General features: G+C 44.0%; 1 protein-coding gene across 9 annotated transcripts in view; it reads left to right on the top strand.

The window, feature by feature from the left end:
- Window positions 1–25,262, top strand: part of MTSS1 (MTSS I-BAR domain containing 1) — a 124,985-nt gene that overhangs the window by 67,137 nt on the left and 32,586 nt on the right. For all 9 annotated transcript variants that reach the window (XM_058803137.1, XM_058803166.1, XM_058803108.1 and 6 more), the window contains exons 4-5: window positions 23,350–23,434; window positions 24,845–24,936. In XM_058803137.1, the coding sequence (XP_058659120.1) occupies window positions 23,350–23,434; window positions 24,845–24,936 (177 nt within the window). The remainder of the gene's footprint in view (window positions 1–23,349; window positions 23,435–24,844; window positions 24,937–25,262) is intronic.

The raw sequence follows: 25,262 nt of genomic DNA, 5'->3' as shown, positions 1-25,262 counted from the left end.
GAGAGCAGAGCTGGCTGGGGGAGAACCAGTGCTGTGTGCAAGGGAGGGTGGCAGGAAAGGAGCTGCTGACCCTGAGAAACCCCTTCTGCTCTTGAAATGAGTCTGCCTTCTTCCAGGCTTTCTGCCTGTCCTCCCCTCCCATGGCAGGCATGCCACAGCTCACAGGACTTTCCTTCCTTGCTGAGGAGCTTTTTTGCTGCTGCCTTTGCCCTGTTGTATGTGTCATATACTTGGAAATGTAGGGATGGAGTGTAGGAGACTAAATGAGGGAAGATGGAGCAGAACTGGTAAAAATAATCTCACAGAGGTGCACATCTGAAATTAATGAAATTTTGGGCACATCTAACTGCTGGATCATCAGCAGAAGGTGAACAGCCTCACCCTCAAACCTTTATTTGCATATATTTTATCTCCCATTCCTTTTTTGAAATACGAATTGGCATTTAAGTATCCATCCCTTCCATGACAAGAAACTGCAGTCCCTAATGCTCAATGCTTTAAAAAAAAGCTTCAATCTTTTGCAATAGTTACATGACAGTTTAGCAGTTAATAGAAGAAAAACAAAAAGTTATGCATCTGCTTTTGTAGATTTTGAGGACATGACATTGCAAATAAACATTATAAACTTTAGCTTAATGATTTATTGAAACTCATTTTTTCATTTTATTGTAGCTTTCAGTCTCTTACTATGTAGCTGTCTGGTTTCCCCAGAGAACAGAAGACTGGCTCAGAGATATAAATCTCTGTTAATGATTTTAAATAGCTATCTATCTGTATATAATACAATTTTTTTTTTCTTTCACCCTGGGCATTCAATCATGGGATTAGGAGAGGATAATCAATAATCCTAAATGCACAGCAGAGCCACTGTTGGTGCTGAGGGCTCAGAGCTGCTGCAAAATCCCATCGCTGCCTTCCAGCCTCTCGCTGTGAGGCCTCTCTCCCTGCTGAGATTTCTGGCAAAAATGGTCTCTCCAAGACCTGCACTGCCTGCCAGAAGAGATCACTGTTTTCCCAGACAGCTCATGGGAGCTGGTCACCCTGAGTCTCTTGTAGAACCAGAGAAGTGAGGAGCTGAGCTGTAGCTTGTTGGGAACACTCTGGGGTTCCATTAGGGTTTGTTTGTCCTCAGCCAGCAAAGGTTGAGTGAGGCTTGTACAGATAGAAGAACCTGTTGTGAAATCAGAGATCCTGTAGGCAGCTGTACTGAGGAACATGCAGTGATGGGAACAGACCCCTGGGCATTAGCCAGGACGTTCCTCATCCCCTGTAGTTTGTGTCTGAACCAGCCCTGGAGGGACCCTTTTCATCATGGAGAAAATATGTAAACCTTGCAGCTAACATTTCCAACTATTTGTTTCCCCAGTGATCCCAGGCAAGTTCCTGCAATTGGGATGCAGGACCAGCAAATACTAGGTGTGTTTAAAAGGGCAGGATTATTATGATTTCATATATTTTCTTTTGTTTTATTCACATTAATGATGTATCAGGAAAATAGTGATCTAAGAGATGATGCTGACCCTGGAGTGGCTGCTGGAATATTTAGCTGTACTTTTACTTGGAGCACACTGGTTGTGACTGAATATTGCTTCACCTTCAAAGCTTTCCAAATGATAAAATAATAAATTTGTTTACTATCCTTTTTGCACTGGAGACATGCTCCCAGCAGAGAAGGCAGCAGCAAAGCTAGCGTTAGATGGAAGTGTCTGCTTGTGAACTGAAGGTGTCAATATCATTTTAGGTCAAATAATGTGGTGGTATTGATTCAGATGAGCAATACAGAGGCTTGTGGACCACAGCAAACAAGCTTGGGCTATTGCCTATGTTTAGCCTTGAAGGGCAGGTTGTACAGCAGGATGTGGGGTGGTGGTTATGGGACCTCCTTAGAGGGTCACTGTCCCCTGTACTGAATATACAGAGCACCAGAGGCTCATATGTGCTCTGTAAGATGTGAAAATCTTCTGTGGCCTTGAGATTGAGCCCTGGTGACCCTGCCATGCAGAGGAGTCTGGTTGTGGTGACAGATGTGTAGCCACTTTATGTGGAAAACAAGAGGAAGAACAGACCTGCCATTGGTGGCTTTGGGCTCTGAAGGCTTTTCATTCCTCTCTTTCACTTCCCCTTTTGCTCCCTGTTGTTTCCTTTGGTCATTTATCACTGGTGGTAACAGTCTGCCCTTCATGGCATCATCTCTGTGGGCTTCTCTGATGGCCCTTTTGGCACACCTGCAAACAGGACTGCCTGGCACAGCCCATGTTCCCCTCCAAGGTGCCTTGTCCAGCAGCGTTTGCAGGCTGGCTCTAACAGCAACACCATTGCTGTAATACCTCCATTTGTCAGGGTTCAGATAACAGGTTCCAAGTAAGGAGTCTGTCCTTGGAGGTAAAATTACCTGCTGTTAGTGTTCCTTCCATGGTCATTGAGTAACTCACATGCCTAGTGTGCATTCTGAGCTGGTCATAGTACAGCAGTCCCAGCCTGGTGAATTGGTTGGCAGCCATACAGGCTCACCAGCTTGTACACACTGCAGGACTTCTCCATTTTTTTCCACCAGTTTTTGGCTTAACGCAAGTGAATTGGGAAGGGCTAGAAGTAAACCACTGCAGGTGAAACTCATGATATGTTACTATGCCAAGTGAACTTCTGTCATTGATTTAAAGGCAGACACAGATAGCAAATAGGGCACCATTAGGATTCAAGGTGCTGTTATAGTGTGAGACCTAATAAATCTTATGTGTGCCTTGTACTTAGTTCATGTAGTTATTCTGACCACTGGGATCTATTCTTAGCCCTGCTTTTTTTTTCAGGAATTGCTGTTCCTTCATCAAATGGGAGCAGACTGTCTGCTGTGTCAGACTCAATTTTCTCAGCTAGGCACAGATAGAGATGGGAAATGCCTTAGAAAATGAGAGAGGGGGCAAAGTCAGTTTGGAAGTTGGAAAGGGCTACATCTGATCTCCTTTTACTTGTGATGTTATTTCTCTTCTTGAACCACTTTTTACTTTCTGAGTTAATGCCCATTTGCCATTTTCAGAAAGCCAATAAATATCTCTGGCAAGAAGACCTGTTCACCTCCTACTTGATCTGTCCATAACTCCATATTTAACTCTAGTATGAATCTGCATGTGTTGTTTTACATATTGAAGTCTAAGAATATGAGTACTTAAACCATTTACATAAGGTAAATTAATGTTTTTCTTAGTTTCTATGCTTTTGAGTTTGCAGTGGTTGTTTGTACTCTGGGACCTGTGTTCACAAATTTAAATCCAGGAGTGGGAACATATTAGGGGTAACTGGAGGAGCACGTGTTGGAATGGACACTGTTGGTGCTGCTTTTTGTCTGTCACTGAAATGTCACTAACAGGTTGTTACTGACTTGAAAAAAACATGTGTAGCTCCTGAGAATGAAGAGAAGTACAAATAAACCAACCCTTCCTACAGAAACTTGTTTGACATGTTCTCTCTTTTCACATGAGACGCACTAGATAAGTGTTGCTGCTGTGGCTCAGTTTTATTTCAGAAGAACCCAGAAGGAGCTGCACTCCCTGGTGGTTCCTGATCCTCCTCTGACCTGAGGGTTCATAGTTGGATCTTTTTAACTTCTGATGATCTCTCTATTTTGTTTTGATGCTGATGCAATCCATCTGAGGTGGAAACAGTGATGCTGAGTTCTGTGAAAATGGTGGCTGGTGTTCCCTATGGTGGCTTTTTGTGGAAGTGGTTTAGAGGGTAGGGGGGTTAAATCCAGCTGGTACAACAGGAGCTCTTCCATCTGCTCTGCTCTGGTGTGCAGTTGCACAGTAACAAGCCTGATCAAGCTGGTGGTGTGTTTAAGTTAAGGCACTTGCTGGCTCATTAGCAGAAATACAGTAGTGAGGAAATCCTCTGCCTGCCAACTGACCGTGTACTGTTACAGTCGCTGTGGCAACACGGTGTGCTGCCTGCCAGGGATGCCCATGGCCTGCCCTATTTTCTTTTTTTCTTTACCATTAAAAAAAAATTAAAGAAAAAAAAAATTAAAAAGCCCTGAAATGGGAAGGAGGAAATGTTGCAAAGCTGATTAAGGCTCCTCAAGGTGGTCTGTGGAAAGTAGTTTTAGAGTGCAGTTTCCTTTTTTTTCATTCTTCTCTGCCTTTCTTCCATGAGCTGCCCAGAAGTTTGGACAAATCCCCCCATGTTGACACAGATTAAATGTTTCTTCTCAATCACTTCTCCACTGTCTCCTGTGCTAATTACTGTTCTGCAAATCTACTCTCTGGGCTGATTTCTAAATTCATCCAGGAGGCTGAGCAGCTCTGAGGATCTGCTGTAAACATGACTTATCCGGCAGGCAGTAAAGCTGCTCTCAAGCCCTCCAAGGAGAATTAAGCCTGTCTGTTGGGCAGCTGGTTTTACCAGTCTGTGTTGCAGATTAAAACATGTTTCAATGTCTTTTCTATCAAATCAGGAAGAAAAAGAAATGTTCTTGTTACCAGGTCCCTGGCTGCATGTTAATAGAGAACTAATTGACCAAATGTCAATCACTTGTGCTCCTGGAGGGAAGGACCATCTCCCCTGTGCTGAGCATACATGAGCACAACCTGTGCCTGTTCTCAGGCTGATGATGAGTTTTATGTTGTATGTTTTACCCACTAGAGACAAGAGCTGCTGAGGTTACAGTGTGCCCAGAATGCCAGGCCATGGATATATCTGCTTCCACACCCCTAGGACATGGATGTGGTGTAGAGATTGCACTACTTTTGAAATGGAAAGGTTTAGGGCCTCTCCTAGCCTAGCTGTCAAACATATGTTTTATTCAGACTTTTTCCCCTTAAACCTCCACTTGTGATGCCTGTGGCATGCCTCTTTCCAGCAGAAAGCTCCCTAAGTCACCAGCTCAAGTTTTGAAGGCATTTATGCCATCTCAGAATTGGCCATCGTCTGGTGGGCAGATGAAATCTCATAGGTAGAAGAGCCTTACAGCTCTGTACAGGTCACAGGTGTTTGGGCATTTTGGTTGCTTGTGGTAACTCACCGGGTTCTTCTTGTAGGAGTGTTGAGGGGTTGAAGCACTGAAGGTGATTTTGGAAGCAGCAAAGGTTGTGGTGCCTGCATACTGCACCTTTACAGTTACTGTCCAAACCAAGGTACAAGATTATAATGGCATATAAGAGACATAAGCCAAACAGATTGCATCTTTCTTGCTTTTTAGTCATGAGGTTGATACATGACTTCACTCTTCACCTGCTTTTTTTTGGCCAGTTTATTTTCTTGTTGTGTGAGATGATTTTTTTTTAAATCTTGATTCACTATCTGTTACAGGGACAAAGTGTTAGCTTTTTACCCCTGTAAAACAAAATATCTCCCATTCAAATAGGTATAGATGTCTCAGACAGAGATCTTCCTGTCATAACTGGTTCTGGGGCCCTTTTGCAATAGTGTGTTGCAAAACTCTCATTAGGGCGTCCCTGTGTCACAGTAATATTATGCCCATTAAGCAGTAACCCTGCTTTGACACCTCTGTGAATAGCAGTGTAGTGAAAATGCAGTTTTACTGGCATGAAAGTGTTTATGTTAATGAAGCTGTGTTCATACATGCTGGAGCTTACGGTACAGATATTTTCCTTGCAAACCCCTGAGTGATATGCTGATAAGAGTCTTGGTGAGTCTGATCTGGATTAAAAAATAAAGCTATCATAATCAGTGTGGCTTTAAAATACAACCAGGGTAGGTATGAGGTACAAATATTTAATAACAGGCTTTGATCAAACTACCTGCTGTGAAACAAAAATGTTTCATTGCTCTCTGGGAAAGCTTGTAATTTGTTTTTTCCAAGTTGTTGCAACTGTACAAGCCAAACGAACAGAACGACCACAGCAGTGGAGTTTGAACCCAGGATTTCTGGATCAAAACCCATGAGCAAATGTTTTGTAAGGTTAAGCACTTACCTATTAGCTTGCAGCCTGTAAGAGATCCCTAATTATGAAATGGTAAGTAACAGGTGACCAAAGGTAATTTTTAAGTAAAAACTTGACCTGTGTGCCTAATGGTGCAGGTTTTGAACAGGAGACACTGTGTGTAGTTCATTTCTCAGTAAGCATGTTTGACAGTGGGGTGATGAAAGAAACATGTGCTCTGCCCACTAATTTATATTTGTGTTTTGGTAACCCTGTGGACTGGGAGCAGGAACTGGGGCTGGTGCTGCAAGCATGAGTGCAACTTGAGTACACTGTGCTGTGCCTGAGCTTGGTGAACTCAAGTGCTGAGGGAAAGTGAAGCAATTCTAGGGGTCCAGAGGCCAGCAGGGTACAGGCATGCTTCAGGAATTTGCTGTTGCTGACTCAGCTATGGGGAGGAGGCAATGTATGTTTTTTGTTTTCAGAATTGCTTGTCAAGCTGTTGGGGAAAAAGAAACTACTCTGGAGAAGTGGAAAAAGCTTTGTCTGTCAAGAAGGTAGTTGGAGTTTGCAGATTCTTTCCTGTATAACTTCTGAAATCCAGGTGTGGTTTAAGGACAATGAAGTTATGTGTTACATATTACATGGGAAATTTTATTCAGTTTCTCCAGCAGTTTCCTGATACCATAAGAGCAGCTGAGGAATGGGTGAGGCAGAAGGTGAGGATGGATAGGTATTCTTACACTGCCATGTTGAAGCCATTTCTGGAGATATGAGAGAATTCCTTAAGAGTGTATTTGCAGCAGAAAGTGAAGAATGGTGTTTTGGATGTAGCTGGATAGGATAATTGACAGTCTGAGCAAGTGAGGTACCTGCATCTTGAGATCAGTGAGACAGAGAGGTCGGGCTCTCCCTTGTAGCTTGCTGGAAGTTTGCAGCTTGTATCCAGGCCCAAGCTCCAGACCTTCTCCCAGACCCCAGTGCCTGCTCAGGAAACAGGCCCGTTTCGTGGAGCATCTGGGATTTTCTCTGAGGCATCTCCTTCAATCCAGCACTGACCTGGACTGACCCTGTGTAGCTCGTGAGGCAAAACAAAATTGTAGCTAGGGGATGATGGCTCTAGTAAGCAGATCCCAAACAAAATTGAAGGCTGTTAAAATGTCTCATTGAATTATGGTGCTACAGGAGTGGAGTGACTCATAGTGAAGCTAATCACCTGCTGCTTTGTCTTGACTGCAAAGAATAGATTCCTAGTTAAACATTTAAAGGTCATAATCCTAGCTGTATTAGTGCTGCTTTCCTCCTTTCCTCCTCCAACCCCATTATGCCTGAAGTTACTAGGGGAAATCAAGCAGATACTCTGGAGTTCTGTGTTCTGAAGGTGAGACTCAAAATGTTTATCATTCAGGCTCACACGGTGGACCTCTATGTGTTCATTTATGAGAGAGACCATGCTGAAAAACATTGCATTGGCTCTGCACAAATTTCCCCAAAACATCACCAGTATGACATTGGTGTTCTGTGTGGAGTCCAATTTGAAGTCATAGATATTTGGGAGTTCATTTTGTTCACAAGGAATTCCAGGAGTGAAACTGGAGCTCACGTCCCTATTCCCACAGCCAGGGAATTTGAGTATTTTCAATTAACAGTGCTTTGTTCATTGGGCAAGAGCATCTTAAAGGAGACAGAGTTTTCTTGGTCCTGCCTAAAGGGGCTTTAGACCTCTCTAGTGGACTGGGGAAAGAACAGACTGTTTCTTTCTGCCATTAACTTGTCTCTGTGAGTGAGCAGAGGAACTGTGTCACCTCGATGGAACAATCATTACTGTCCAGCACTTGTCCCCAGCTGCAGCAGCCATTGTCAGGAAGGTTCTGACAGACAATGAGAGAGGATGTGGCTCTTTGCCTGGTGGGTCTTCCCATACTCTGCTGGAAAAGAGCCTTCCAGGTTCATGAAGGTGATAACACTTTTCTGTGAAAATGCTGGTCTGGCTCTTCTAAGTGATTAATGCTCCTTACATCCAGTTCACTGCTGTGAGTCACCAGGACAGGTGGTGTCTGCCTTGGTGGCTCTCCTGGAGAAGCATTCAGATGGTGGTGGAGGAAAACCTACAGATAAAATAACAGGAAGCCATGCTAAAACATCTAAAGCTCTAGGTCACTTCAAAAGCAGTGAGTGCAATGGATATCACCAGCAACATCAGCAGAGTGTTAGCACTCCAATTTAAATATAGATTTTGAAGGAAGTTTATAATATTTTCTGCATATGTATGTTTTATGGCAGGAAGCATATCCTGCTATAAATTACTCTGTTTGAGAGGCTGCATTAAAGACTGTGTGTGATTTAAGCCTGAAAGTTTTTCCATTTGGAAGTGTTGGCTGTACTAAACTGATAGACCACTGGCATGTTTTAAGCTTGACCATTGCCTTACTTTGGACTGGGCCAGAGAGAGCATGGTGTCAGGACAACATGTTTCCTATCAGCTGCCAAGTTCTTGTTCTTGTAGAACAATCTGGACAAGCTGAATCAATGGGCCAAAGCCAGGCATGAGGTTCAACAAGGTGAGGTTCTGGGTTTGTACTTTGGTCACAACACCCCCCTGCAATCCTACAGGCTTGGGGAAGAGTGGCTGGAAAGCTGCCCAGCAGAAACAGACCTGGGGTTTATGGACCAGGGCAGTGATTGTCCCCTTGTACTCAGCACTAGGGAGGCCACACCTTGAGTCCTGTATCCAATTTTGGACCCCTCACTACAAGGGGAGCATTGAGATGCTGGAACATGTCCAGAGAAGGGCAGCACAAGTCCTAAGAGGAGCAGCTGGGGGTATGTAGTCTGCAGAAAAGGAGGCTCAGGGAGACTTCACAGGTCTCTACAACTCACTGAAAGGTGTCTGTAGCCAGGTGGGTTTGGTTTCTTCTCCCAGCAAACAAGTGAAAGGACAAGAGGAAATGACCTCAAACTGTACCAGGGGAGGTTGAAGTTTGATAACAGGAAGATTTTCTTCAGTGAAGGGTTGGTTAAGCATTGGTACAGGCTGCTCAGGCAGGTGGAGGAGTTTCCATCCCTGGAAATGTTCAAGAAATGACTGGATGTGCCATTTAGTGCTATGGTTTAGTTGACAAGTTGATGTTTTATCAAAGGTTGGACTTGATGATCTTGGAGGTCTTTTCCAACCTAAGACTCTGTGATACCTTGGTGGCCAACAACCACGTGAAGCATTCTTGTGAAGTGAGGGAAGATGCACCTTGGTCTCACGTGTGGTGAGGTGTTGGGAGATGCTCTGTGTTGGTTTCTGTCTCTGTGCCCATCTTTCTACTGGGTGTCCTCATCTGTTCATATTTTTAGGAGGGATCCTTGGATGCCCTGGTGGCCTTTTCCAGGGCTGCAGAACTTCTGTTGGGAGACATTGATGTAACATAGAGACAGAAGGGCCCAAAACTTCTAAAGGAATAGGGTGGATAACATCATCCTGCTGTACATCCAGAGATCCCCATTTGTGCCTGGGTTTGCATTGTGGCTGAGGCTGTCCCTGGCCAGCCTTGGTCGAAGTGCACCACGTCACTTTGGCCAAAGAGCTGGCTTGAGTCCTGAGCCCATCAAAGGTGTGCTGCTGGCTGTAGGGAAAAGGGCCCTCACTTGTGAGGGCTGCTGGCTCGTGCAGATTTTGGATTGACCTTTGGCCTCACTAACAGATGGCAGAATAAATTGATGGCGGGTATATTTTTAAATGAGCAGATTGTACCTTCTGTATTTGCATGCTTGTCTCAGAATATTTTTCCTTGAGGTGTGCCTTGGCAGAGAGATTACTGAGGTGGGTGCTTGTCCTGCCTCAAGCATTTGAGGTACACCCAGTTTAGAAACAGATCAGTGTTTCACCCTGACAAAGCCTGATAGCATTGAAGTTTTTGGAAATGTGTCCAGTGCAACTCTGTTAACAACACCTCAAAGCAAAAGTGCATTTTCAATAGTCAACAGCTACATTTGGCTGAGGAGCACCTGTCCATGTTACTCTGTGGGGGTGACTCCAGACAGGGAACAGGCTGAAGGAAGGGGGTGCCCTCTCAGAAAACAGCTTCTGCTGGAAAGTCTCCTCACTGTTTTTTTGCAAGCTGATTTCTTCAGATGTTGTTTATTCTTCCTTTTGCAAAAGGCAGTCAAACTTCAAAGGAAGCTGTATCATACCATGTTCTCCATGCACTCTAAGTTTAAAATGGAGTCTTCACAGATTTGGTTATAGGTAGAAAAAAGTGTCCTTGAGGATCTGCTCCCTCTTCCTGCCCGTTGTGACTGCTGATTGGACTTGCAAGAGCTGCCTCTAGTAAGGGGCAGTCATTGGATGGGTAATTGCTGATGCTGATTTATACCTGTTTTTTCTTAAATCACACTCTTAAGTGCTTATTAGTATTAGGTTTACTTTTGTTTTCATAGCAGATAACTTGCCATGTCTTTCTTTGCAGCTCAATATATTTTTTAGTTGTTTCATGCCTAAATCTCCCCTTAGCTCACCTGCATTTTAGCAGTCCTGCTATAAAGCTTTCTTAATAGATAAACTGGAGTTCCTTCAATGTGATTCTGTTCTTACTAATGTTTATAATTCAGGAGTCTGCCACAGGATTTTTTAGTGCTTCCCACCTCTGCTGCCATAGGGTTTTGCCATATCTTGCATAGAGGAAAATAATGCATGCCCAGTGAATACTGGTGATTTATCCTAGGTTGACAACTGAGGTACCTTTTGCTTCTTTTATTATCATCTGACCTGCAAGCCATTCCTTTCATGGCCTTTTGATCCTGTTGGGAATGCCAGATTAATGAGACTAACTACTTACTTTGGCCAGAGTTTTTTCTTAAGCAGAGAAATACTCCTTACATCAAGACCCAATTATACTGTCGTTACTCCCGTTTCAAAAACCAGTTCTTTGGGGGCTACCTTTTTAATTGAATCATTAATTTTCCTACTTTAAACAAACTTCAAAAAAATCTAGGCTAATGCCTATTGCAAGCAGTTGTATCTGAGATGGATTGCAGCTGGACAGATTGAATGTGGCAGTGATTTCTGTGGAAGGCATGCCCTTGAGTTCACTCAGCATGAGTGGCAGTGCTGATGCAGAAGAGGAATCCAGGGATGCTCGTGGCCCGTGCAAGTGCTGCATTGCAGTTTCTGCCAGCTCACGTCACTCCAGACACTCCAGCAGCCCAAGGGCTCCTCAGGAGCCTGGGGAGAGCGTGGCTTTAGTACCATGGAACAGCAGATCTCATGGTCTGTGTTTTCTGTGCTTCCTGGTGCATACCTTGTGCCTTCTGTGCAGGGAAGCCCCTGTCAGCAGCTCTCTGTTCTCCTTAATGCAGTGTAAAAAGCTGTGAGTGCTTATTCATTTACAGCATTTGGGTTGGAGGGCTTTTTAGCCTCATTTTTTAATACATGTTTAGAGACTTACACATGTCATACTGTGATTACAGCATTGCACCATTTGAACCTGTCAGTTTTAATTAGCAGTTGTCATTGCCCTATTTATAGATAGATGGAAAAAACAAGCTAGCCAGTTTGCAGTGCAGAGTGTATTTTCTTCTGTTAGCAAGTGGTTTGTATCCATTTTTCCATAGCTAGACTGGCTTGGCAACCTGCAGATGTTGCAGGCATTGGGTACTGATGCTTGAAATAGAAATGGACTCTGAAGAGGATGTGGGGTGGGGAGGAATAAATCAGAAACTGCTGTTGCATTGGAAGTCCATTAAGAGTGATGATACGACACGCTTACCAGAGCATAACTGCAGAAGTTGACCACATGAAAAATGAGCACATTAAAAAAAATAATATTTTAAGTCTTGCTTCTGTCACATTATTAAGGTTCCTTTTCACTTTGGCATGTTGTGGTAGCAAAACTAGTTACCAGTATAAGTGTTTGGCTGTCCAGCATGGTTAAGTTGGTTGGTGGATATTTGTACAAAAAGAAGAAACACATTGATATCTTTCTGGAACAAGTTGTGTCTAGTCTATAAATAATGTGAAAAGTATATGTGTTTTTCTTTTTAACTGCAACTTTAAATTTGCAAAAGTTTGTCCTGTGTTGACCCTGCAATCCCCAGGAGACTGTCAAGAAACCAGAATGGCATTGTGTTATTAACACTGGGTGTTAGCTGCTCCTGAGGAACTGTCTGCTGATGCGCTTTACTCTGGGGAAAACAATTTGAGGCACCTTTGCCCTCTTCAAGAAGTTCTCCTTGAATAAAACCATAAATTACTTCTCAATGCAGATGCTAAATACAGGCACAGGAGTGTTGTTGAGCAGTTCACATGGAGGTTGCTGGGTATAAAGTGACAAATGCTTTGCTCTGTAGCACATTTCGTTGCAAGGATTTCAACACTGCTGTGTTGCAGCCTGGGCTATGCACAGCCTGTGGACTTGTAGTAGGTACACACCATTGTCTTGAAAAACACTGCTCATGAGTCAGGGCCTTAAAGCATTACTGCCTAGCCATGAGGGGAAGGCAGGCAGTTCAGTAACTCCCTTTTCCCTGCACACCTTTTCAGAGCAGTTGCATCCTTACACTGCAGCCTGTATTTTCCATTGCCTTGCAAGATTTCAACCTTTCAGTCTAGGACTGATCTGACCATGCTGGTAGCAGCAGGTGGATTTGAGTCAAGCTTACACTTGGTGATTTGGGAATAAAGCCCAAAAGTGAAAGCTTCCAAAACCTGGGGGCTCTCACTTTGGTTAGCAGACTGAAATGTCATCATCTCTGTTGGCTCTTCGTGTTACAAACTGCATTTGAGACCACATGGCAAGAGTTGAGTGATCCAAGACTATTCTCAGCATGTCCAGCACAGCAATACAAAAGTGGGTTTCCTCAGACAGGCTGTGACTGTGTGCATGTTTGTGTGTGCAATTTCTGAGTGACCTGTCCTCAGGCTGGCTGTCTTTGGGACAAGAGCTGGTGGAATTGATCCTGCTTCACATGGCTGAGCAGGATGCAAGTAAGGGGGAACCTTTCATGTAGCAATATCACACTGAAATATTGGAATGTGGGTACATGGTGCTAAATCAGGGCAGTCTCTGGGGGAACACAGTTCATAAATTCTGAATAGGAGGTGACCCTTTCTGAGCACTTTATCTACACTTGTAATTTATATGCTAGTCCTGTGCATTACAGTGCTTAAAGCCTAGGTCAGAAATCCTCCATGCAAATTTGGCACCTAGTCTTGTCTTTAATGGCCAAATGAATGGCTGTAGGGCACAGCCAGCTGTTCTGGAGGTGCAGGCTGATGAGGTCTGTTAGAAGAACAAGGGAGCACCAGAGCATGTGAGGAGTTGAAGTTTAGATGGATTTCCTGCATTACCAGGGATGTCAAATGACCAGATGAATGTTTCTCTGCTGAAATCAACTTAATTGTAAAGCACTGTTCATTCTTTTTTTGAGAAACCTGAAGAAATGAAGCGAGTTAGCAGTTGGGCTGGCTGCTTTTGTAGGTAAACTTTAATTGGTTTTGTGTCATTTTCAAAATGCCACAGACTTCATTTTTTCATATACTGGGCTGTGACAATGCTGGTTTGTGTATTTATGGTGGGTGTTCACATTCCTTTGATGTCAAAGCTTTTAATTGCATAAAACAAATAAACACTTTCCACATATATTTGCTGTGTTATGTTGACAAAACAGTGCCAGGGCTGCTTGGAAAACTGTTTGAGCTGCTGGGACAGTGGACTCTGGATTTTAGGTAAAGAAACTAATTTTCACAGTGGCACTAACCAGCAACTGGAAGAGAAGCCCAGGAATCTCTACCCATAGAGATGCTCAAAAGCTGGAGTGGACAGACCCCCAGGAACCTCATGGAAGTTGGCCCTGCTTTTAGTGTGCATTGAGCAGACCAGGCAGTCCCCCAAGGTCACCCCCAGTCTTGTCTCTCTGATTTTTCCTGAGTGAGATGCTGAAAGGAAGGACTAACAACCAAAGGTGTTACATCAGTGTTTGGAGGGGAGCAGAGACTCCCTCCTTTGGAAAGGGGGGCATCCCCTAGGAAAGTGTTAATTTAGGTTTACATGCTGCTGCTGAAGCCTCAGCAGCACTCTGGGTGTGGGTTGCAGCCTTATTTAAAGCTGCCCAGCCCCAGCTGGTCTGATCATCAGGGACTATGAGATGAGAAGGACTTGGCTAGAATGGTAATAGTGCTCTAAATGTTTGTGTAAGATGTGAATACCCTCCTGCTCCTCTGCCTGGGGGCTGTTCAGTGAGAGGGGGTTCTAAAGGTGTTCTGCACTGCAGTGAGAGAGTGGATAAAGCCATGGAGAAGGATAGTTTCTGTTCCTCTTTCAAAGTTGAAATTTGAAGATTTGTAAAGCCCTGTTCTTAATTAATCTTTGCTTTTCTTCTGCCTTTGATTTCTAGTCTTTCTCATTGATTCAGGTCATAGCTTTCTGAAGCAGTTGTCCTCACTACTAAGGGTGATGGAGGGACATTTCAAAGCTTGGCCTTCCTGCCCAGTCCTACAGACCTGCTGTGTGGGTCACAGCAGGCAAGTCCAGCCAGGTCAGGTGCATCTGCTGTTCCAGGGGTTGAGGTGTGCTCACTGCAGCTCAGCAGAGCTTGTGTGCCAGAGGAAATGCAGTTATTGTGCCCTCACAGCAAGGGATAAGCACATCCCTGGTGTTGGTGTGCCATCAGTGCTGCTGAGTGTCTGCTGTACTCTGTGCTGGTCATGCTGGACACCAGGGCAGCTTCATTTCAGCTTTTCTGCAAGATGTGCCTTTTTGTGGCTCAGAGAATCAAAGCTTTTCTCCTGCTGCACTCTTCATGGTTTAAGCAGGCACACTTTAAAGGAGTGTGCCTGCTTAAACCTGACAGCACAGATTATTTGGAAGGATTCACGGGATAAACAGGAGTTTGCCTGCAGAGCATGTGAATCCGTGCATTCAAAGCAGCCAAAGATCTGGTGAGCCCAGCCCTGTGCTTGTAAGATGTCTCACCTCTGCATGCAGCCATCTGTGAACTTCACTTGCTGCTTACAAGGAGAAAATGTTCTTTTTCTAAATACAAAGGTTCAGAGTTTGCTGTGTTTTTAAGAACATGTGTTTACTGAGTTTCAGGCCAAAAGCACAGAGACCTCCAGTTTCTCTGCTTAGAGATGGCTGTCCTCATTTCACTTTCTGTAACAGGTGGAATATATCTTTTTTTTAAGCTGGGTTCACTGTTGTGTATCAAATTTCTTTGTACTGCAGGCTCATGCAGCCAGCTGGTGTCAAACCCATGCAGTGACATTCTCCTTTGCCTTTGTGAAAATTCATTATATTTTAGTAAGGCTGAGGAAGCTGAAGTGGGATGCAGTCAAATTTAAAATAAAAGCAGCCTATCATTGAGGACAAAACTGGTTAACTCTTTGAGAGCTGACCTGACAAACAGCACAACTGTCTTTATTATACCAGGCAACAGGAGCTTTGAGGCAATCTGGATAACTAAACACCAGTGCCCTGGGTTCCTGCTACCCTCTTGCTATCTGTCACTTGATTAAAAAGGTGTACAGGTTCTCCATGGGACTGCTGCAGAGTCTCTTGGGGTTTAGAGGAGAAGTCTGCAAAATCAGTGTGGTTTTAATCTCTTTTACCAAGCCATGTTGAAATGAGCTTGGAGTCATAGTAAATAAATCAGTGGAGATGAAGTTGAATAATGGGTATTTCAATACATATTTGGGATGATTTTTAAGTGGCCTTTGGAGCACACAGAGCAGCTGCCTTGAGAAAGTACCAAAAAGAGAATGTATGGCCTTTTGAAGCAGCACCATACCCCTTGTATGGATGAGTTGCAGTTAGAGATTATTAACCCTGAGTAAAGGCACGAGATTGCCCCAGGAGAGGAAACCATGTCCCTGAATACCTGGGGCAGGGACAGAGCTTTCCCTTGCACCCAGGGCCTGAGATGTTGCACTCAATGTTTAGGTGTGCATTGAGCCTTTTGATGGGTTGATGATTATTTATCTCTGTATAACTAACTGAAGAAATAATAGGCATTCTCCAAAATATCTTGAACTGATAATTTCTTAAGGTGGTTTGAATGATTTTTACCTCCCTTTGTACCCTCATGATCTTTTCCTCAGTTCAGTAAGGAAGTGTGCTCTGCTGGAAGAAGTGACAGCATGTAAAAATAGCACTGCCTTATTTTGCAGATCTGCTTGCTGTGGGGTTTCAATTAGATCTGCTGACTTGGATTTAAAAATAAACTTTTCTTCTGCTTTTTGCACCTGCTTGTCCTGGCGGTGCTTGATCTTGTGCTTAAGAGGCAGCAGCCATTTGGTGGTAGCTGAAATCCTTGCTGGATTGGGATCAGCAGCACAGGTGGTTGGGAGACCTGAGTTAAGGGGCTTTTGAGGCCACAGGTGTTTGTGAGGCCAGTAACTAAACATAAAGGGGAGAAAGACCTTGTAGGCTTTTTAGAGCCTCTGTGGGAGTTGCCAGTTCAAAATCAGCAGTGTGTGTTTTGCCATGTGTGCAGTGGAATTGCAGTTGGTGTTCCAAGGCATTTGCTGTAAGTGTGTTATCCCTTCCCCTCACTGAATATTGCTCTGATCTAATCAGATTGCATCGCAGTTCATGGCTGGGCCCAGGCACAATAAAGCCTGCACTTCAAAAGAACAGAAGCATCTTGAGTTCCTGCCTTCTTCACACATTGGGCTGACACTGAGTGTTCATTTAGAGCCAGATTCATGGAGGTATGGAGATCAATGGGTCTGGCTATACAAATAGACCTGAACCTGATCTCCATCTTCCCACCGTCTGGAGCAGGCAGTGCAGTGTGGCCTCAGTGCAGAGAGTGTCCCTGGCTGCTGGAGCTGCCTTTCCCTGCCCCTTGGCTGGCAGCTCAGCCTCGGGGTTCTGCACAGGTGAGGGGTTACTCCAGATTAGCACACAGGCCTGGCTTGTGTTTTTCAGCTTCAGGAATTGTTTTCCTTACAGAGTTCTTTTTATTAGCCTGTTCTGGTTTTCATTGAGAGCACCAGCTTGGTGCCTGCTTTCCTTGAGCCATTGATGGGTGTAGCAGCTGGAGCAAAGCAATTGGATCTGCTCAGATTAAGACTGTAAGGTTTACTGAGCTATGCGTAGACTGTTTCTGGAAATACATTTCTCTATAAGTCTGAAAAGAAATGAGGAAAAGGTATGGGCAATATTAGTGGACAGCTTGATTGTGAGTACAGATATTTAACAGACCCTGTATGTTTTCAGTATTGAAACTATTTGTTTTCTAAATAATAAAATGTAAATAATGGAAACCACAATTGTGGCATTTGCTCTTATAAACAAATCTGGTTTTAATCTCACTTTGGTTTTGTGGTATTAAGAAGTTGATGCAGAATTCTAGGTTCATAAAAATGAGCAACAGGCACCTGTTAGGAGGGATGGATATTAATTCTTGCAAGAAATCGCCAGAAGCAAAATTCTGACTGTGCTGGCAACACTGTTTATGAAAGGGAGAGGAGGAGGGAGCAAGCCAGTCTGCACTCCTGGCACAAACACCTCAACTTGAGCATTTTGTTCCTGGGAAACACTTCTGCCTGGACTTCTGCTCTCTGACAGGATGTCATGGTTCAGTGATGCATTTTGTGTCTCCTTACAAGTTAGTGAATCAATGACAGACTTACTTTCTCAGAAATTGAACTGATGCATCCTATGATAACTCAAACCTTGCCAAAGCACTTCTGTCCACCTGTGTGTGTGACATCCTCTTTGATGGGCTGTGGTGAGCTTTGCATGCACTGAAGGCTGACTAAAGCCAAAGTGTCCAGAGATGATAGCAGGGCTAGTTCATGACCATATTTCTGTGCAGGATGGACTGTGCACTGACCTGTGTGTGCGTGGGTGAACTTCTGACCCTGCTTCTGTAATGGCAGGGCTAGTGCTGACTCCCATGGTGCGAGGATTTTGCCCAGTGCTAAGCTAGAACAGCTAAAGTAAGCAAAAATGTTGCTCACTGAAGGAATAAGCAAGCTCAGAAGAAGTCACAAGAGCTTTCTTGCATATTCTTTACCAAAGTGACTGGAACATGGTCACAGTCTGTTACAAAGGCTTCCCAAAGCTGGTGGTCACCAGAACCGGCTGTGGGCTAGGGGTGGCTCAGGTTTCCTGTTCCTTTGGCTTCTTTGCTGCTTTAACTAACTGCCACTGCCACTCTTCTCAGCTCCTTTGTCATCTAAGGTCAATGACAATGCAGTTTGAGATCCTGCTAGTCCCATCCATGAACAATGTTAGTTTCTTCTGCAAATGAGAAAATAAGCCATCCCCTGCATTTTCCTCTCAGCTGGACTGTGTGGGGCTCTGGCAAATGTGACAGAGAACTTCATAGCAGGCCTCTGTAAATATGTTTTCCAAGTAATTATTTGCCCAAAAGGGCACTGGACCAAACATTGCAAGCAATCTGTTCCTTTGCAATGACAACTGCAGAGGTGCAGTATATGACAGTGGCCTGCCAGAGCTGTTTTATTAAATTTGGTTAATCTAAAATTCATAGGTGAGTTTGACCTTGAATCTGCATTTGTTGATCCAGTCTTCACTGAGAGATGTCTAAATTAATTTTTTTTTAAAGCATCAGGATTTTTTTTTCTCATTTTGAGCAGCAGCTTTGAGAGACTTTACCAAGGGCTGCTCAGAAGGGCTCACAGCTGTAGGAATAAGGGTGCCCTGTTTTATTTTCCTGCCTGGTGGATGCTGAACAACATCTGTCTGTCTGTCTGCAGTTTTTGATGTGTTTTTCCAACTTGCAAGCCTTACCTGGAGACTGTTGACATCCTGAACACAGAGAGCTGCTATAGCTCCACTTTAAGATTTCTATCCCAGTAGTAATAGCTGTACTTGTCAGTTTTAAGCAAAAGCTGTCCTTTTTTCTCTGTTTGCTGTAACACCCTGGAACTCATCCTGTCATCCTTGAGTTTCATGGAGGCATCTGTATAAAAAAGTTCAGCAAGATCAAGGTCTGTGTCCCATGTAATCAGTGATGGAAACTGCTTGCTCTTCTAGCAGCATGAGCTTGGATAAGGGCTGGGTAAATGGCCATTAGTTTAAAATGTCCTACTGTTAGTCATTTGTCATAGCCTCCATGTTCAGAACTGCATTTAATAATCCAGCCCCCATTCTTCTCCTGCTTTAATCTTTACTCAGAAATGGAAGCCTCTTCTGATAACTTCCAAATTACAAAAATATTACAGCCACTTTTCATCATTCTCTCCCTTTTGGGAAAGAGGGGAGTGGCTGGCACATTTGGACTATGGCCTTGAAGATAAAGGTGAGCTCATTAGTAAGTTGGAACCTCAAAGGCACTTCCTGAAAGGCAGCATCTTTTGAGGGTGCTGGAGTTGCTCAAGAGTGAAGTGAGAAGTGGAAGATAAGAGGTTGATTGTAGCCAGTTGTTTGGAGTTTATAGAGGCCATGAAGTTGTACAGCTGCACATTTCAGCAAATAATGATTTCCTTGATATATGATCATGATTAAGTACAAACATAATGACTTCCATAAAACAATTGAGTCTCTTTCCTACAATCTCTTCCTGTTGTCTCTCTGTGATGTTGAATGACAATCAAGCATCTAAATAAATAATTTATGCCCTTTATAGTGGACTCATTGTAGTGTTGTGGTCCACAGACTTTTGTTTAATTATCTCACATGAAAAAACTTTGTGGTCTTTTACAGGCTTAGGCTGGAAAGGGAAAGGCAGGGAAGGTGAGAGTGAAGGCACGTTTTGCCTACCAGAACTGCCTTTTACTTATGAGAAGTAAGGCTGATGTTATCACCCTCTTTCTAATCAAATTTGACAGGAGCATTTTGTTAAGCCACTTTCTCTGAGTGGGAATTCTGATGAATACAGCTCTCATCTCCGGTTTCCAAGTATTACTTTACACTGTTCCCAGGCATTGTTTGCCTTACTGGATGAATTATTATAATATGTCAGAGAAGCAGATGATTCACAGCCTCATTGTATAAACTGAGAGCCCAGGGCACAGCAGTTTGACTTGCAGAGCTGCAGGGCAGTGAATGGAGCCCATGTTACCCACCAACATATTGATGGTTTGGTGGAGGTTTGCTAGTGTGGCCTCAGTATTTCTGTTTGGGAAGTCACAGCTGCTGGAGGATGTCTTGACTTTCTTCCAGGGACCTGCTTATGAGTGGAGGTGGACAGTGCATTTGGTGTGTCCCTGACACACTTCTCTGCCAGATGCTCTTTTTGCCACCACATCTGGGGGTTGGCAGCACTGAAAAGGAAGTATCTCCACTGGTCATCTGTCTGCCTGGCTCATGGTTCCATCCTTGGGTCAGTAGGCAATTGGTCATTTATGGAGCAGGTTTTGAAAAGATAAACCATAAATGAATCTGGAAGGTGAAGCAGGTGTTGTGTGACTGTGGCATTGCCCACTGCAGTAACCTTGTTCCTAGACTTTGATTGCTCAGGTGCATAGCACAGACATTAATGCTGCTTGTAGGGCCCATCCCTGTGTGCAGAGTGCACATCTTGGCTGCCTACTCTGGCTGTGAGTAAACTACTCATCAAACTATAATTTGTATAAAGCATAAATCAGTCTTGTTCACTGCAGCTGATATTGGATAAAAGAAACAAATCCAAATTACCATCCTTTGTTACATTTGGATATTTTCAAACCACTGCAGTGGTACAAAATGGTTCCCTCTGCAGTTTGTGTAGCCAGCTGATCCCAGACCTTTGGGGACAGGAGCATCAGTGCAGTTCTGCTGTGGGAACCAGCCCTACAACAGCCTGCTGAAAGCTGAGATGAGCCCTTTGCACTGTGGGTGTTCCTGGAAGAACAGCTGAATGCATTGGTGATGGCCATGGTCCTCCAGCTCCATAAATCAAGGGGTGGTGAGAGGCTTGTATTTAATTTTTTTTTTTTACTTTCTCAGGAAGCATTTGTATCCTTGACAGTTAATATAATTGGGAACGGGGAAGTAAAGCTCTGTTCAACTCCAGTGCTTTGGAGTCAGTCAGTCATACATTGAGGAGAAGCAGTGGGATTCAGGTGTGGGACAGGATGGGCTGGCACTGTCCTTTGTTCAGTCTGGTGATCCTTGCCAGCCCTGACCCACTCCCTGCACCCCTCCCTGTGTCCCTGCTGTCCAAGCAGAGCTGGCTCAGCTCTCCCAGACTTCTGAGCAGCCCCCCTCATTCTTCTTCCCAAGCAGAATCCTCAATCCATCTTCAGCAACACCTTGTTTCCAGAAGGGACATCAAAGATTTCTCAGAACCATTTCTTTTCCTTTTACCTTCACTTCATTAGAGTAGTTTTCATTCACAGAATAAAATTAACACCTCATCGTTTGATGTTCTTGTAAACATTTAAGGATAACATGAAGTTTCAAAAGGTGGGAAGAACCAGTAGCCCACTCATCACCAACCAGTTGTGTTTGGTTTTTTCCCCTGGAAAAACCTCTTTATTCCAGGCTTAATTTATTTTGTTGAGGGTTTTTGGTTTGGTTGTTTTTTGGGGGTTTTTTGGTGGTTTTTTTTTTTGCACTCTGAACTTTGTTTGGCTGTTCTGACCTTGCCCATCCATATGTACATGTGTTGAGGGGATATATTTATACTTTGGTTGATTGTGTTTCAGTTAAAATTCTGTTACCTTGGAATTTAATGTTAACAATAACTGACCCTTGTTTCCTAGTCTCGCCAAACACACAGTTTCCTTTTTATTGTTCTGATACAACCCTTCTTTTTGTCATATAACAGACTTAGGAAAGCAGTGCCACTTAACCATTGATGGTCCTTAATATTCCAGTGTTTCAGTGAGTTTTCAACCTTAAAAATCTACCTATTGCTTAAACTCAGTGCTGGTAGCCAGGGAAATTTTTGGTTCATTTCTTCTCTGCCATTGCAATTGTATACCACATTAGCCTCTGAAATAAAATTGCTTTTATTAGGCAGTGGATCTAGAGAAGAATGTTTTGGGACAGAAATCCACTCTTTGTGGGTGCTGTCCCCTTTCTCCTCTTGCTTTCTGTCTCTTACACCTCTCCCCGTCTTCTCTGTTGCTTTTTTGAGTTTCTGGAGTCTGTCTCAGCTTGTGCAAGTGCAGCATCACTGGAAGAGCTGGGTACAGATCCAGCCTGGAGTCCGTGTGCTTTTCCCACCTGTAGTCAATGAGGCTACAGCTCTTTGATGTTACCAAATAATATTATTTCAAAAGCTCTTTCTAAAAACATGATTAATCAGGCAAGTGACAAAGGACTTTATGTTTATCTTTTTGAACAATACCAAATAGCCACAATTTGTTCCAGTTATTTAGTGTCTTTGTTCCAGAGCCATTTCGTGGGCACAGGATTTAATTCTGCAAGAATGCAGGAAGATGGTGACTTGATTTCATTTTTAAAAAATTAAAAATTATCAAAAATATTCAAGTTTCTTAGGAAGATTTTTGTTTTACTTGAACAACACTGTTTTTAAGGCCTAGGGAAGATTTTGCTCCATGATAAAAGTCTAAGGTTATTTTAATAATCAAGTAAGACTTCTAAATAGATGCTGATACATTTCACTGTTCCAGAGAGCACTGCACCTCGGAAACAGTTCATTAGAAGGTTGATGTTTGTGTCCTGAAATAGTAGATTTAAGGTGCAAATGGGAACTAAGCAAGTACCAAAACTGGCACTAACCAAAACAAAGTTCTGTGGAGATGGAATGAGCTGCTCGGAGCCGGTGTGGCCGGTGGCAGAGGGGAGAGAAGGGCTGAGCTGGGAGCAGGGAAGGCTGTTCTGGGCTGTGTGGGGAGCAGGGAAGGCTGTTCTGGGCTGTGTGGGGAGCAGGGAAGGCTGTTTTCGGCTCTGTCGGGAGCAGGGAAGGCTGTTCTGGGCTGTGTGGGGAGCAGGGAAGGCTGTTCTGGGCTGTGTGGGGAGCAGGGAAGGCTGTTTTCGGCTCTGTCGGGAGCAGGGAGGGCTCGGCGGGAGCGGGCGGAGCCCTCGGCCCGCGGGGTTTGGTCCCGCCCGGCGGCCAAGGGCGCCACCTTGCTGGCGATGTCGGGATCACGGCGGGGCCCGGGCCGGGCTCTGCGGCCGCCGAACCCTCCTGAGGCGCTGGGTCTAAAGAATCCCGAGACGGGAAAATTTCATCGAATCCCCATGGTCTGGTTCTAAAATGTGGAAGTAATTTGTTCACAGATGCCCACTCCCTTGACAGCTGTGCTTCTTGGCTTTTGACATCTCAAACCCTTTTCTTTCAAGTCTTGTGCTGCAGGGTTGAGGCTCCTGGAAGAACTGTGTTTTAATTGTTTGGTTGCTCGGTTCTGGTCTCTAGGTGCACAGGAATTAATCTCTTCCAGGGATGGCAGATACCTCTGAGATCTGCCCTGTTAATAGCCTAGTTGATTATACACATATTAATAATCTGTTTTACAATTGCTCTGGAAGGCTTGGCACCCCCCTCCTGGTTGTTATGCCTCTACGCCACAAGCAGGAATCTCACCAGGGGTCTCACCTGCCTTTTGGTTTGTGTTTTTCAGGTGGTACCAGAGAGATTGGGTCTGCTCTCACCAGGATGTGTATGAGGCACAGAAGTATAGAGTCCAAACTCAGGCAGTTCTCAAGGTGAGTGGCTCCATAGCTGGCCCAGCACTGGAGGTTCCTCCTTCATGTGCTGCTGGGGAGCATCTAAAGCTGTTCATCAGCGCTGGCTTCTCAGCTGACCTCTGCCCCTGTCCCTGAGAGCAGCAGTTGTTTTTTCCCTGCAGCACATCAGGAGCTGTGAACATGCTGGGTTTCACTGCACGTTTATGGGGCTGGGCCAGTTCACCTCAGATCACCTCTGAATGCTGCAGATTCCCACTGTCAGTCCCTGTGGCTCAGTGCTGAGCAGGCGGCTGCTGATGTGACCAACTGACCTGCCTTTGTTTCAGGACTTTAAGCTTTGTCACTGGGTTTTAAACAAGCAGCAGCAGCAATTGTGCTGCTTCCTCAGCTTACTGCAGAGCCCAGATACATTGTGGCCAAGGGAAAAACCTTCAGCAGAGCAGTATAGGTAATGCAAATTCTCTCATCCTGTTTTTGCAGTTGAATTTAGACTGCAGAGGTAATGAGAGAACATTAACTCATGTGCAACCTGGGCTGTACAAAAACAACCTACTTCAGTAGTTAGTAGTAGTTTGCATATATGCCTTTTTTAACCAGACTTAAAAATTATACATGACCTTAGGTGAACAAAAATGATGCTTCACCATTTGCCTAATGACTTGCTATGTTTATTCCCTTTCCCCCCCCACTCACTGAAAGTGTTCAAAGCCAGGTTGGATGGTATAATCAGCCTGGTCTAGTGAAAAGTGTCCTTGACCGTGACAGGGTGGTTGGAACCAGATGACCCTTGAAGTCCCTTCCAATCCAGGACATTCTATGATTATGCTGTGATTACTTTAAAATAAAGGTATTTATGAAATTGGCCATGAGGAGACAATTTTGGTCTCCAGTTACCACAGAGTTAGCTGTTTAAATGTTTTGATCCCAGTCTCGTTAATTAGTGGAGCATTACTGGTGCTGGACTCCACCAGTGTGAGGTGAGGCACATCAGTGGGCAGGACATTGTTCTTTTGTACAGCTGCTCTGTCTTCTTGTGTATATACATGTGCTATTTGAGTTTATAATCTCCATGGCTGCATGAACCTTTCTGGTCTCCAGAGTTTCCATTTGAATTGTGTGACAGTTGAGTAGGATCTGTTTACTCTGAACTGTTTCAGGTCACTCCTCTGCTTTATTCTCTGTTCCTCTCTGTCTGGAGCTTTTGTAATTCTGGTTATCTTGTGATGTAGATTTTTGATTTTTTTTAATCTACTTTTTTCTTTTGCTTTCTCTAGTGTAAACAATTTTATGTTCTGATATTTACACTGTGACACTGGTAGCTGTCACAGCAAAAAGTAAAAATACTCCAGTATTGACCTTGGCTCTCTCTGTAAGAATAAGGGCATCTGCAGGATTTGATTGCTCTTTGTGTTTTTTCAACAAAATTAGTGCTTTAATTGACTGTCTGATAAACCCACTTCAAGAACAGATGGAAGAGTGGAAGAAAGTGGCCAATCAGCTGGATAAAGACCATGCAAAAGGTAGTTACAGAGGAAGAATTCTTTAATAGGAGTAAGATTGTAATATCAGTTTTGCTTCCTCTTTTCATGTTTGTACTGGAGAACTGAATGACATGCTTAAATATGTATAGCAGTTTTTCTCTTCTGAAACACTCCTCTCCCCAGAGTGCCTAACAAAAATGTAACCCTTGCTGCATGCATTTTGAAGGTTTAGTTTGCTGGACCCAGGGGTGGGTTGTTTTCCTAGACTGAGAAGCCGTGACTGGGTTTAACTCTGTTAGCCCACTCTCCCTGTATGAGCTGAGGATTTGGGATGCCACATGTATCCCTGCAAACCCCTGGGGTGT

This window comes from Ammospiza caudacuta, chromosome 1 (genome assembly GCF_027887145.1).
Source record: "Ammospiza caudacuta isolate bAmmCau1 chromosome 1, bAmmCau1.pri, whole genome shotgun sequence".
Taxonomy (NCBI): Eukaryota; Metazoa; Chordata; class Aves; order Passeriformes; family Passerellidae; genus Ammospiza; species Ammospiza caudacuta.
Note: the sequence above shows the minus strand (reverse complement) of the source record. Positions and strands in the feature narration are given on the sequence as shown.